The 15,090-nt window shown below is 42.5% G+C and overlaps 1 protein-coding gene across 1 annotated transcript; it reads left to right on the top strand.

The window, feature by feature from the left end:
* The first annotated feature begins 500 nt into the window (after positions 1–500).
* On the top strand, positions 501–4,371 carry mych (myelocytomatosis oncogene homolog). The gene is made up of 3 exons (XM_055908291.1): positions 501–698; positions 1,862–2,444; positions 2,911–4,371. Exons 2-3 carry the CDS (start codon positions 1,871–1,873, stop codon positions 3,486–3,488), a joined length of 1,152 nt encoding a protein of 383 aa, XP_055764266.1. The 5' UTR covers positions 501–698; positions 1,862–1,870; the 3' UTR covers positions 3,489–4,371.
* The last annotated feature ends 10,719 nt before the right edge of the window (positions 4,372–15,090 follow it).

The raw sequence follows: 15,090 nt of genomic DNA, 5'->3' as shown, positions 1-15,090 counted from the left end.
TAGTTTCGTTTTGTTAGGCGTAAATGCATGCAAATAATCTATGGTGCGTTCCTGGGCTGGCTGGTGAATTGCTTTGAAATGTCCAACGTGGCCATAAACTCATTCCCATATCATAGAACGGAAGATGCCTTATTATTCTTATTATTACTAGTATTATTGCTGCTGCTAAGAACCAGACGAGACACCCGGCATTTGTGAGATCACACGTGTAAATTTGTACCCAGCCCGCCTCCATTTTCTTGGAATTCCATAATGCGCATGGAGAGTAGATCCATCCGCGTCTCCAGACGGTATAGACCTTTCCATAAACACGTTTTTCGGTGTGTGTTTTGTCCCCGTATTTTCCGAGCAGATGCATACGTATTTATACCAAAAAAACATTATAAAGGCAGTAGAATATTTAAAATGTAATGTCCCATATTGATTGTTACGTTTTGGCGCGATTTTGGGCTGTGGAAGGATACTGCTGTGCTGTGGTAGTATATAGTGAAATCTGTCTCGCCGCCACACCCACCAACAGATCGATCTGGTATAGTGCGTGAGGTATGGTAGCTAGATAAAAACGCAGTGGACCTTCAGTACTTTTAGATACAGCAGAATAATTACATTCGTTTTTCTCCGTTTAAATTTCGTTGGAATTTAAAAACTCACGAAGCAAAGGCGCCGTCTTCCTTTTCTCATCCCTTGAAAGAATAAAGGTAAGAGTTTATATGTACAGGGTCAGAGTTTATTTCACATGGGTTTTTTCACGTGTTTTTTTTCACATGCCGGTAATTTAGCTGGATTTCTTTCGTAGTTCGTCTGATTGCGAGCTAGTTAGACATTTAAAACACTTATATTTCAAAAGAGATTACAGAATGCACGAAAGGGTAATTTATTATGCATGAGTGATTTTTAGCTTAAATTCTTTATTTTGGCAAACATTTTTAATGTGCAACTGTCGATGCATGTTAGGCTACTTTTTATATTTTGTACATTTAGATTAACTAATCAAATGAAATGTCCAGGTTGAACGCCCATATATATGTAACGTTAGTTTAGTTTTGCCATAGTTATTCTCTGTTCTGCTAGCCTACTGCTTGTTTATAGTAACTGCACCACTTTAGCCCTTTAAAACGTCTACTGGTATTTTAGCCACGATTTACGATTGAGTTCCGCGGCGACAAGTGTGGGCGGGCTGGTTCGCCGTAGTTTTTCGGCACCCATCTGCGGTATTTAAATGTTAAATTAAACGTCAGCTATTCAACTAACTGTGGTAGATGCATTCTAGTTGATTGATATACATGTATCTGTGATATTTCTGAAATGTTATTGTTAAATACTACCCAATTTAAACATTTGCCCCCCAATCCCCTCTTTTCCATAAATTGTGCGTTCTTGTATTATAGACAGCCTACTTATGCTAAAAATATATATTTTATTCTGCTGAGCCATTTAATTTGTTCATATTCTTATCTTTAATACTTTTTTATTGTTGAATTGTCGAGGAGGAAACGAAAAGTAGCATTTCGTTTGATGTGTATATCCCGTACATACGACTAATGCAAACTTGAAAATGTGAATCATAATGGGAGAGAAGATGTTGAACTTTCCTTGAGGAAAATGTTAATTTGGAGACTGAGCTCCCCAGCTGTTTAAATTATGTCATGGGGATAACATCTGGTTGATGACCACCCTCATTGGGGCGGGCAAGGATGTAAACATAAATAAAATGTTGTGCTTGCAGTTGGAGTACTAAGAGCACCACTAAAAATTGAGAGCTCTCATCACACTTGCATAGTATTTTGCCCTTTTTGCGGTGGTGCGTTCTGAACTGCGTTCTACTGTTCTTTTTAACACGTTTTATCTTCCCTCTTCCTAGTCAGCCAAAATGCTGCAGAGTTTCTCTCAGTCACAAGATTGGTTCTACTCGGAGCCTCTCTTATTTGATGATGAATTCTGCCAGAGCTTGATGAAGGACCTACAGTCGCTCCCCACGCCACCCCAGTCCCCTCCGATGAAGGCTGGACTCAATGCCAAACCACTTTCCAAGGAGGACCAGTTGAGCTACGTCTCTGATATACTCCTGGAGGATCAAGACCCACAACTAAATTGGAATTTTGACATTTTGTACGATGGCAATGCAACCGTGACAAAGGACCAACAGCCAGAGGAGTCCGACGACTGTTTGTGGCATTGCCTCGGTGATAAGTCTATGGAAGAGAAGTTATCGTCTGTGCTCTCCAGCAGCCCGCTGCTCTCGGACATGGACACAAGAATCTTTGAGGAAATTGCTGGCTCCACACTGGACTGCCACACCGCGGCACTCGCGTGCCAAGCTTTGGAGAATGAGGATTTACTATTGGACAGGCAGGACCAGCAGGAGCAAGGCAGCGAGTCAACCTCCGACTACGGCTCGGCGGGAGGCGAATTCTCAACTTATGGGAGCAGTGCTAGCGATACTGGTGAGTTGGTCCTCATTCTTGCCTGAGCTGTGCTTGTAAGTGAAAAGGTTACACTAGCATGTGAGTTATTTGCTAGAATGTTAAGAGGAACTGTTATAAAGTGACTTTAGGCCATTTTACATAGGTAGTGACACATCAGCTGTACTATAGAGTGGACGACCTCATGCATGCTTTTTAAACACCATCATTTCATAAGGGAATTTTAAGTTAGGACCATGTTTTTCTTGCACCGTTCAATGCTATTTCTCAAGAGCTTCTGCAAAAATTAACAACATAAGTTAAGCTATCTGTTGTGCAAGCTTGCAATACAAAATGATAAACAACGTAGAAGGAAAGTTGGCAACATTGTCCAGAAAGTCGCAGTTAAAAATGTGGTCGTCTAAGCCAAGGCATCTGAGTTGCAGTTGTTCAAATGTTATCGGAAATGACTGCTAACCCAATCTCTTGTGGATTCTCTTCTCCACAGAGGAGGAGATAGACGTAGTGACTGTGAAGAGGACTGCCAGCCCCTCCCAGTCGGCAGAGGAGAGCCGGCGGCAACGGCGTGCCATCAAGCGACAACACCTGGAGATCCAGCTGCAGCACAATTACGCTGCCCCCTGCCCCGCATCACCCCTCCGCCCAGAGCTCTCGACCGCCTCAAACTCCCACCACAAGCGCTCCCGGGTCTCTGACTCGCACAGACACCACCACCATGGCTCGTCGGGCCGCTCATCCTCGTCCCGCCACTACCTCAGCAGTCACCACCAGCCCAGCTCCTCTAGGCAGTCGCCGGACGTGGAGGACGAGGAGGAGAGGAGGCATACCCACAATGTGATGGAGAGGCAGCGGCGCAACGAGCTGAAGAACTGCTTCCTGCGGCTCAGGGATAACGTACCCGAGCTGTCCAATAACGACAAGGCCTCCAAGGTGGTCATCCTGAAGAGGGCACGTGACAGCATCCGTGGCCTGGAGCTGGAGGGCCAGAGACTGAACGCCAAGCGAGACAAGCTCCGAGACGGGCAGGAGCAGCTCAAAGCTAAACTGGAGCAGCTCATGAGGTAATGGTGGGACCAAGGAGATGTAACACAAACAGGTGTAACACAAACATTTAGAGACATTTAAATACACCTGTTAAGAAGACCTGTCTGGACTTCAGGCTTAACGCTGCGCACACTATGCATGGTGGCATCCATCCCCTGCAGTGACTGTTCAAGAAGAAGTGAATGTTACTGAACAGTTAAATTTGATTTAAAAAGTTTGGTTTGGAGCAATAGGCCCACGTTCAGCCCAGTAAAAATAATTTTTGTCTTTTATTGTCCTAGCGATTTGCCAAAGTCATTGTTCATAAAGTAGACTACATGTAACAGTCTATTTTGTAGAGTAAGCTATATCAAAGTGAGCAGCCATTTGTTACTGAAACATTGAACTTGAATACGGTCTCTTCCACATTCCCCCCATATGTTATGAACATGGTTGTTCTCTTGCTGTGGATTTTGTATTTTGGGCTGGATCCAAAGTTTGAGTTCTAATAAGGGGTTGAATGTGATGTGTTCCCATTATTGCCATAATTGCAAAAAAATGTAATGTCTCATTTACCCAATTAGACTTCTTCTTTTACTCACAAACTTTAAAGCCCCGACCTGTTGGTAGGAATTTGGTGTGCCTTGAATGCCTTGAAACTCATTCTGTTGTCGACTTGTAACTGTACAATGTTTTATAAGTTTTGTTAAAAGCATATGATTTACTGTACCTACCTCGACCAGGTCTCAGACCTGACAATTTGTTTGGTTTCTCAGAAGCAACGATATAGAAATCTTTGTATATATTTTTGTTTATTATGTATCATAAATTATTTGTCTTTTTTTTTCTTGGTTTATTTGCAAGTAAATAGTTCTGTTCATCAGCAGACTTTGTTTTTATTATGTAATAAAGAATGGACAAATCAGTTTATTTGCGTTATTATACAGACTGTGATACCTTGCATCGTGTCAAGGTGTATGTATATCGTTTGCTTCCAAGAAGACAGCTATTGAACAATCAGTGTACGGTACTTATGTAGGAGTTTATGGTATGTGGGTCAAGGTGCGTGGGTGAATGATTGACTGTTGTGAAGATTGCACAGTACCTGATTGAAATGGTACCGTAGCTATTTTCAAAGCCTTGTCAAAAGATAATCCCAATTTTATCTCAAGCTGGGGTGTGACTGATAACATAAGCAATAATCTTCCTGTCACGCTTTCAAATTATACACAAAGTTCAGTGTGCTTAGATGGAGAGACACTTTACCTTTCTTACATGAATACACCCAACCACCTACCTAAGGCCTAGATTTATATGACCTCAGTTCTTCACTTTGACATTTACCGCATGACTGTCAACATCACAATACTATCAGAAAGAAAACAAACTTATTTAACCAAAATTGTTTCCTTGCATGGGAACCCTGGCACCTGGCCACCTACAGAAGTTATTGTAACAGCAAATGAAAGCCCAACCCACCCACCCCATTCTCCAGATCTTGTACTAACCTGCCTGCCGCTATAGTTTACTTTGAGAATCTAGCTCTGGTTCTCATGGCACACACCAACGTTGCATAACTCTGAAAGAGAAGTAGTGAACACATCTGTCACGAATGGCACACAGCCCATCTGTGAACTATTACCTACCACAACCCGCAACTCGGAGGGTGCAGGGTGGGCTTTTTCTGTAATGTCTGGCCAAGAGTTACCCTACTGACCGATTATGATGCTTTTCCTGCCTGGCTGTGTCATAAGCACAATTGTCAGCTGTCTGTCTAGTGCCCTGGGGCTAGTCCATGATGTCATCATATCTACTCCTAGGTTGTGTTCATTAGGGCATACAAAGGAAAATGTTTTAAAACATTTTTGCAAAGAAGTCCAGGCTGTCCCTCCTTGTTTCAGTCCATTTTTTCCCACGTTTGGTGATTAATAAACATTACCCTGCCTGCCAGGAGTCCGGTAGAGCTGGCTGAAGGCTCTTGATGCGTCCCTGGACAGTCGCTGACTGCCAGTGGTGATATGAGGTAGGCGTGCAGGTTTTGGTGACTTCGAATAAGTGTTGCTTCTCTAAGATTAATAGGGCAGAAGATAATTGTTGAGTTACATTACTGACAAAAAGTGCACTGCATGTGGACACCCCTTTAAATGAGTGGATTCGGCTATTTCAGCCACACCAGTTGCTGATGGGTGTTTAAAATCGAGCACATAGCCATGCAATCCATTGGCAGTAGAATGCCCGTACTGTGACTTTCAACCTGCCACCTTTCCAACAAGTCAGTTCATCAACTTTCTGTCCTGCTAAAGATGCCCCAGTCAACTGTAAGCGCTGTTATTGTGAAGTAGAAATGTCTAGGACAACTGCTCAGCCATTTTGGGGAAGGCCCTTTCCTGTTTCAACATGACAATGCCCCCATGCACAAAGCAAAGTCCATACAGAACTTGTTTGTTGAGATCGGTGTGGAAGAACTTGACTGGCCTGCACCGAGTCATGACCTCAACCCCATCGAACACCATTGGGATGTATTCGAATTCCCACTGCCAGCCAGGCCACAGTGCCCGACCTCACTAATGCTCTTGTGGCTGAATGGAAGCAAGTCCCCATATCAATGTTCAATCATCTAGTTGGACAGCCTTCCCATAAGAGTGGAGGCTGTTATAGCAGCAAAGGGTGTACCAACTCCATATTAATGCCCATGATCTTGGAAAGAGATGTTCAACGACCAGGTGTCCACATACTTTTTGTTATGTAGTGTATCATACAGTCTTAGAAATAGCCTTTCTTTGATTGAACAATATTCCTAACAAAAATCTGCATTTTATGCCTTGATAATAACATATGACACGTGTGCAGTGCTTAATTTTCACTTTTTGCAATGTAAAAATAAATAAACTTAAAAACAATCAAAGTTAATTAGCTAATTCTCCTGTCCCCACAAAAAAAAACGTAATGTAAAAAAGTAAATTTTCTAATATTCTAAGAGTTGATTTGGGTTGGGCCGGACTGGGTTTAGGATTTGCGCAACACAGTAACTAACCAATGTTTGAGACCAACGCGTGGCTGTGTGAGAAGCGCGCCAGTATCTCTCACATAACTAGAATGAGATTCACTTTCTATGATCTCTCTCCCTCTCTGCTCTGATAGACATGAGCCTGCAACTCTCATCTCTCCAGCATTGCACTTCATCATTTATTTCCTTGTAGAATTATAGCTGTCCGAAGGGTTCTGAAGGAACTACAGGATCCCTGATTAATTGAAATACATTTGCCAAAGTTATAGAATTACTGCTGTCTGATCAGAAATAAATGAAATCATTCAGAATAGCCTACTACACTATGAGAAGGCTTATAATTTCACCACATAGGATCAATAGCTTCTTTTTTTAAATAGCCTAGCTGTAGATTGTAGCCCAATAACAAGGAATAGCCTACTGTCGGGAACGTGCTGCAAATCTGTCAGTGAAAAAACAGCATGAAGATAAAAAACAGGCCTTTCACAATATTTCAAATACAATCAAAGGAAAACACAGGTTGGAAAGCAAATGGCTCCTACTGAAAAGAGAAGACTATGCTGTAGGGTACCAAAATACTTGATCAACCTCAAATATTGTTTTACAAAAGAGAGAGATAGGCTTTTGGCACAAGCACATCGGCCATCACTAGCAAGTGAGCTGTGTGTAACAGGTGTAAAATATACTTCATGTATTTCACCGAAAATCCCTCATATTTATTGAATGTATTATTTTAAGGTTATTGTAAGATGTATTACATTACTTTCAAGAGTGAATTATTTTATTGTATTTAATTTCTAAATTGTGTTAATGCTGTAATGTCATCAACGGGAGCCATGCTCTTACTCCTCAGTTTGTTCAGAACGTGATGAGGAGAGGGAGGTGCTCCGGTCTGTAATATTCATATGTGTAAACATACTGAATTATAATTGGATGCATTTTACCGCCATATCATACTGTGCTATGATTGGTTAAGACCACCATGGTAAGCTAATAAAGAGCTACGTTAAGAAATATCCTGTAGTACTGCATTTTATTATTTTGTACAAAGTGTGCAAAACAAGACACGGTCTTTTCAATGCACATGTTCACAAATTCACAAGAAAAGACAAGCAAAAGTTATATCGTCACTGATTTAGTGTTGCATTACTGTTTATAGGACTATATTAATGTGAATGGGGATAATGTTCGAGTGCAACTTTGCAAGGCTAGCTCAACTGTCATTAGCTTTGTGGCGGGAGAGGGCCTCTTTCAGGTTCAGACATCGTGAGTTTTTACAATTATTTTCTCATGAGTTTTCTGCACTGTCTTTTGTCTTTTATCAGGCAAATATACTTGTATGGAGTCCAGACTGCAGCAGTAACTTTTGCCTTGTATTTGTATCCATTCCATGCAGTCATTAAAAGATAGACAGGCTGAATTGTGTCCAGAGCCTTATCTTCCACCTACACACAACACAGAAAGGTACCAGTGAAGAACCGGTTACATGTGCATCATCATTTCCTCCTCATAGAGGTCGACCGATTATGATTTTTCAACGCCGATTCCGATTATTGGAGGACCAAAAAAAACGATGCCGATTTAAAAAATAAAATAAAATAAAAATATTTGTAATAATGACAATTACAACAATACTGAATGAACACTTATTTTAACTTAATATAATACATCAATAAAATCAATTTAGCCTCAAATAAATAATGAAACATGTTCAATTTGGTTTAAATAATGCAAAAACAAAGTGTTGGGGAAGAAAGTAAAAGTGCAATATGTACCATGTAAGAAAGCTACCGTTTAAGTTCCTTGCTCAGAACATGAGACCATATGAAAGCTGGTGGTTCCTTTTAACATGAGTCTTCAATATTCCCATGTAAGAAGTTTTAGGCTGTAGTTATTATAGGAATTTTAGGACTATTTCTCTCTATACGATTTGTATTTCATATACCTTTGACTATTGGATGTTCTTATAGGCACTTTAGTATTGCCAGTGTAACAGTATAGCTTCCGTCCCTCTCCTCGCTACTACCTGGCCTCGAACCAGGAACACATCGACAACAGCCACCCTCGAAACAGCGTTACCCATGCAGAGCAAGGTCTCCAAGTCTCAGAGGGAGTGATGTTTGAAACGCTATTAGCACGCACCCGCTAACTAGCTAGCCATTTCACATTGGTTACACCAGCCTAATCTCGGGAGTTGATAGGCTTGAAGTCATAAACAGCGCAATGCTTGAAGCACAGCGACGAGCTGCTAGCAAAACGCACGAAAGTGCTGTTTGAATGAATGCTTACGAGCATGCTGGTGTCTACCATCGCTCAGTCAGACTGCTCTATCAAATCATAGACTTAATTATAACATAATAACACACAAATACGAGCCTTAGGTCATTAATATGGTTGAATCCGGAAACTATCATCTCGAGAACAAAACGTTTATTCTTTCAGTGAAATACGGAACCGTTCCGTATTTTATCTAACGGGTGGCATCCATAAGTCTACATATTCTTGTTACATTGCACAACCTTCAATGTTATGTCAGAATTACGTAAAATTCTGGCAAATTAGTTCGCAACGAGCCAGGCGGCCCAAACTGTTGCATATACCCTGACTCTGCGTGCAATGAACGCAAGAGAAGTGACACAATTTCACCTGGTTAATATTGCCTGCTAACCTGGATTTCTTTCAGCTAAATAGGCAGGTTTAAAAATATATACTTCTGTTTATTGATTTTAAGAAAGGCATGAATGTTTATGGTTAGGTACAGTCGTGCAACGATTGTGCTTTTTTCGCAAATGCGCTTTTGTTAAATCATCCCCCGTTTGGCGAAGTTGACTGTCTTTGTTAGGAAGAAATGGTCTTCACACAGTTCGCAACGAGCCAGGCGGCCCAAACTTCTGCATATACCCTGACTCTGTTGCAAGAGAAGTGACCCAATTTTCTTAGTTAAAAGAAATTCATGTTAGCTGGCAATATTAACTAAATATGCAGGTTTAAAAAATATATACTTATGTATTGATTTTAAGAAAGGCATTGATGTTTATGGTTAGGTACACGTTGTAGCAACGACAGTCCTGTTTCGCGAATGCGCACCGCATCGATTATATGCAACATAGGACACGCTAGATAAACTAGTAATATCATCAATCATGTGTAGTTAACTAGTGATTATGATTGATTGATTGTTTTTTATAGGATAAGTTTAATGTTAGCTAGCAACTTACTATGGCTTCTTACTGCATTCGTGTAACAGGCAGGCTCCTCGTGGAGTGCAATGTAAAGCAGGTGGTTAGAGCGTTGGACTAGTTAACTGTAAGGTTGCAAGATTGAATCCCCGAGCTGACAAGGTAAAAATCTGTCGTTCTGCCCCTGAACAAGGCAGTTAACCCACCGTTCCTAGGCCGTCATTGAAAATTCTTAACTGACTTGCCTAGTTAAATAAAGGTGTAAAAAAATATATATATTTTTTAAATCGGCCAAATCGGATTTCCGATTGTTATGAAAACCTGAACTCGGCCCTAATTAATCGTCCATTCCGATTAATCTGTCGACCTCTAGTCTCCACACACTTAGGCCTAGGCTATTGATGGATTCAAAAGGCATTTTTATTGATCTCAGTTTGTCAGTGTCGATCATTTGTGCGGTATTAAAAAAATATTCTGGCAAGTCATTTAAAATGACATCATGGAATTGCATGAAATGCGTTTATTAAAGGCCACATTTTCCCCAGAGCCTAGACAACTAAAATGGGGGGCAATGCAAATAGCCAATTTGTTAGCTGTTCAGGAATCTTATGGCTTGGAGGTATAAGTGGTTTAGAAGCCTCTTGGACCTAGACTTGGCCTTCCGGTACTGCTTGCCGTGCGGTAGCAGAGAGAACAGTCTATGACTACGGTGGCTGGAGTCTTTGAAAGTTTTAGGGCCTTCCTCTGACAACGCCTGGTACAGAGGTCCTGGATGGTAGGAAGCTTGGCCCGGGTGATGTACTGGGCTGTACGCACTACCCTCTGTAGTGCCTTGCAGTTGGAGGCCGAGCTTTTGCCATACCAGGCGGTGATGCAACCCATCAGGATGCTCTTGATGGTGCAGCTGTAAAACCTTTTGAGGATCTGAGGACCCATGCCAAGTCTCGAGGGGGAATAGGTTTTGTCGTGCCCTCTTCACGACTGTCTTGGTGTGCTTGAACCACGTTAGTTGGTGATGTGGACGCCAAGGAACTTGAAGCTCTCAACCTGCTCCACTACAGCCCATTGATGAAAATGGGGGCGTGCTCGATCCACCTTTTCCTGTATTCCACAATCATCTCCTTTGTCTTGACAACGGTGAGGGAGAGTTTGTTGTCCTTGCACCACACGGTCAGGTTTCTGATCTCCTCCCTATAGGCTGTCTCATCATTATCGGTGATCAGGCCTAGCAGTGTTGTCATCAGCAAACTTAATGATGGTGTTGGAGTCGTGCCTGGCCATGCAGTCATGAGTGAACAGGGAGTACGGGATGGGACTGAGCACGCACCCCTGAGGGGCCTCCGTGTTGTTACCTACCCTTACCACCTGGGGTCGGGCCATCAGGAAGTGCAGGATCCAGTTGCAGAGGGAGGTGTTTAGTCCCAGGGTCCTTAGCTTAGTGATGAGTTTAGAGAGCACTATGGTGTTGAACGCTGAGCTGTAGTCAATGAGTAGCATTCTCACATAGGTGTTTCTTTTGTCCAGGTTGAAAAGGGAAATGTGGAGTGCAATAGAGATTGCATCATCTGTGGATCTGTTGGTGCGGTATGCAAATTGGAGTGGGTCTAGGTTTTCTGGGATAATGGTGTTGATGTGAGTCATGACCAGCCTTTCAAAGCGTTTCATGGCTACAGACGTGAGTGCTTCGGGTCGGTAGTCATTTAGGCAGGTTACCTTAGTGTTCTTGGGCACAAGCACTATGGTGGTCTGCTTTAAACATGTTGGTATTAGAGACTAAGGCAGGGACAGGTTGAAAATGTCAGTGAAGACACTTGCCAGTTGGTCAGCGCATGCTCGGAGTACACTTCCTGGTAATCCGTCTGGCCCAGTGGCCTTGTGAATGTTGACCTGTTTAAAGGTCTTACTCACGTCGGCTGCGGAGAGCATGATCACACAGTCGTCCGGAAAAGCTGATGCTCTCATGCATGTTTCAGTGTTACTTGCCTCGACGCGAGCATAGAAGTAATTTAGCTCGTCTGGTAGGCTCGTGTCACTGGGCAGTTCTCAGCTGTGCTTCCCTTTGTAGTCTGTAATAGTTTGCAAGCCCTGCCACATCCAACGAGTGTCGGAGCCGGTGTAGTACGATTCGATCTTAGTCCTGTATTGACGCTTTGCCTGTTTGATGGTTCGTCGGAGGGCATAGCGGGATTTTTATACGCTTACGAGTTAGAGTTCCGCTCCTTGAAGCGGCAGCTTCCCTTTAGCTCAGTGCGAATGTTGCCTGTAATCCATGGTTTCTGGTTGGGGTATGTACGTACAGTCACTGTGGGGACGACATTCTTGATGCACTTATTGAATAAGCCAGTGACTGATGTGGTGTACTCCTCAATGCCATCGGAAGAATCCCGGAACATATTCCAGTATTTGCTAGCAAAACAGTTCTGTAGTTTAGCATCTGCTTCATCTGACCGCTTTCTTATAGACTGAGTCACTGGTGCTTCCTGCTTTAATTTTTGGTTACAATGGGTTGGTTACAATGGGTTGGATTGTGTCAAGGGCATTTCCATGTAAACATTTGGTGGCAAACGAAAGCTAAGAGTCTAGGATATATAGTGCATTACTAGAGAAAAACATTTGAATTTGTTTAACTATCAACCTTGTACCTTCGTTTGTTCCAGGTAAATCAATTGAATTCCCAATAACAACCTAATTTGTCAAGCTTTTACAGAGCACAAAGTTCATGCTAATGTACCTTTTGCCTCTGCCATCATTATCACAAGATTGCTCTCAAAAGACCAGTGGGTCTGAATGGGTCCTCAACCTCTGGCACTTTTTCACCCTCTCGCATTCATCTTTTGTGTATCAAGTCATTAGGCCGTGGATCTTATCAAGGGGTGTGGAGAGGGAAGACTACACAGTCTGCATCACTAAGTAGGATGCCTTCCTAAAATTGTGCTTCTGAAAATGTGGGATATTGTGTGTGTGGGCATTGGGGTGGGGGGTCAGGGTGGATGGATGGCATTGGATGTGATGTTCCTTAGGATGTTTTTTCAGATGCTAATGTTTTGTTGGTTTCAGGACTGATTCCTGTGTGATTGTCTGCAGACACAGAGGTGGGAAGTAGGGTGGAGGGGGAGGACACACTACAAGGTGTTGGTACACAACCATCCAGGAGCATTCAAGCACTCATTTTAGGAGTCAAACATTTGCCTTGTGTAGTATAGTTAGTGTGAATCGGAGGTGGTAAAAAAACTACGCGTGAATAACCACTCCACAGCGGAAAGCAGCTACTTTTCAAGAATATTTTTACTGTTGACATTTAGCAAGCAAGCATGAGTTTAGTTTCACAATTTACGCAGGGTATCAAACCAGGTATGCACAGTAAAACTGGTTAATGCAAGTCTCCCATCCCCAAACTTTAAGCACCCTAAGTGAGATCAAAAGCGTATTTTTGTACCCACTGGAAACTGGTTCAATCAATGTTTTTTCAATGTCATTTGTCAGTGTATTGTGACGTGGAATCTACGTGGAAAATACATTGGATTTAAAAAAAGTAATCGACATTGTTTTGACGGTTACATTTCAACCACAGGATTATGTCCTCATGGTAACCTATTTTCAACAGACAAACCTTGTATAAAAGCTGTTGAATTTGTACCTTTGAAACAACGTCAGATCTTCAACGTTATATCCACTAATGTCACGTTCCTGACCTGTTTTCTGTTGTTTTGTATGTGTTTGATGGTCAGGGCGTGAGTTTTGGGTGGGCAGTCTATGTTTTCTGTTTCTATGTTGGTTTTGGGTTGCCTGGTATGGCTCTCAATTAGGGGCAGGTAGTTGACGTTTCCTCTGATTGAGAATCATATTAAGGTAGGTTGTTCTCACTGTTTGTTTGTGGGTGATTGTCGTCCGTGTCTGTGTCTGCGCACCACACGGGACTGTAGCGTTTGTTCGTTCGTTTGTTATAGTCTGTACCTGTTCCTACGTGCTTCGTGTTTTATGTAAGTACTCTCGTTCAGGTCTGTCTACTTCGTTTTGTTGTTTTGTAAAGTTATCAAGTGTTCTTCGAGTGTTTAGTTTCGTCTTGTTAATAAAGTATCATTATGTATTCACAACCCGCTGCATGTTGGTCGAATCACTACTCCTCCTCTTCGTATGAAGAGGGGGAGGAACACCGTTACAACTATCAGAAAAAAAACAGGCTGGGCAGCATCTCCTACTGGAGAGATGATCTGTCTACAGTTATCCATTTGGTCTCCCATCCAGGGTTTTAATTTTGATTGGGAGTCAATAGCACGGTGCACAATTGGCCCAGTGCCGTCCGGGTTAGGGTTTGGCCGGGGTAGGCCGTCATTGTAAATCAGAATTTGTTCTTTTTTTCTTTCTATTTTTTCACCTTTATTTAACCTGTTGAGGACAGAGGGCGCTGTTTTCACTTTGGGGGAAAATCGTGCCCAATTTAAACGGCCTCGTACTCAATTCTTGCTCGTACAATATGCATATTATTATTATTATTGGATAGAAAACACTCTCTAGTTTCTAAAACCGTTTGAATTATATCTGTGAGTAAAACAGAACTCCTTTTGCAGCAAACTTCCTGATAGGAAGTGGAAAATCTGAAATCGATGCACTGTTCTAGGGCCTGCCTATTAAAGTCCTTGATATTTATTAGTTTAGATGCACTTCATACGTCTTCCACTAGATGTCGACAGGCAGTGAGAGAAGAAATGGAGTGTGTAACTTGATCTGGTGTCGAATAATAGTGTTGACTATTCCAATAGTCAAAGGTATATGAAATACAAATCGTGGCCTCCCGGGTGGCTCAGTGGTCTAGAGCTGCGCCACCAGAGTCTCTGGGTTCACGCCCAGGCTCTGTTGCAGCCGGCCGCGACCAGGAGGTCCGTGGGGCGACGCACAATTGGCTTAGCGTCGTCCGGGTTAGGGAGGGTTTGGCCGGTAGGGATATCTTTGTCTCATCGCGCTCCAGCGACTCCTGTGGCGGGCCGGGCGCAGTGCGCGCTAACCGAGGGGGGCGGGTGCACGGTGTTTCCTCCGACACATTGGTGTGGCTGGCTTCCGGGTTGGAGGCGCGCTGTGTTAAGAAGCAGTGCGGCTTGGTTGGGTTGTGCTTCGGAGGACGCATGGCTTTCGACCTTCGTCTCTCCCGAGCCCGTATGGGAATTGTAGCAATGAGACAAGATAGTAATTACTAGAGATTGGATACCACGAAAATTAGGAAGAAAAGGGGATAAAATTTAAATAAAAAAGAAATAAAAAAAAGAAATACAAATCGTATAGAGAGAAATAGTCCTATAATTCCTATAACAACTACAACCTAAAACTTCTTACCATGGAATAATGAAGACTCATGTTAAAAGGAACCACCAGCTTTCATATGTTCTCATGTTCTGAGCAAGGAACTTAAACGTTACTTTTTTACATAGCACATATTACACTTTTACTTTCTTCTCCAACACTT

Source organism: Salvelinus fontinalis, chromosome 3 (assembly GCF_029448725.1).
Source record: "Salvelinus fontinalis isolate EN_2023a chromosome 3, ASM2944872v1, whole genome shotgun sequence".
NCBI classification, from domain to species: domain Eukaryota; kingdom Metazoa; phylum Chordata; class Actinopteri; order Salmoniformes; family Salmonidae; genus Salvelinus; species Salvelinus fontinalis.
The sequence above is the reverse complement of the archived record's forward strand: the minus strand, read 5'-3'. Positions and strand labels throughout refer to the sequence as shown.

Bases quoted from the DNA above. Each gene is read 5' to 3' on its own strand.
- mych (XM_055908291.1), top strand. From the start codon at position 1,871: ATGCTGCAGAGTTTCTCTCAGTCACAAGATTGGTTCTACTCGGAGCCT. The intron at 2,445-2,910 runs GTGAGTTGGTCC...TCTTCTCCACAG, and splicing joins GAGCAGTGCTAGCGATACTG to AGGAGGAGATAGACGTAGTG.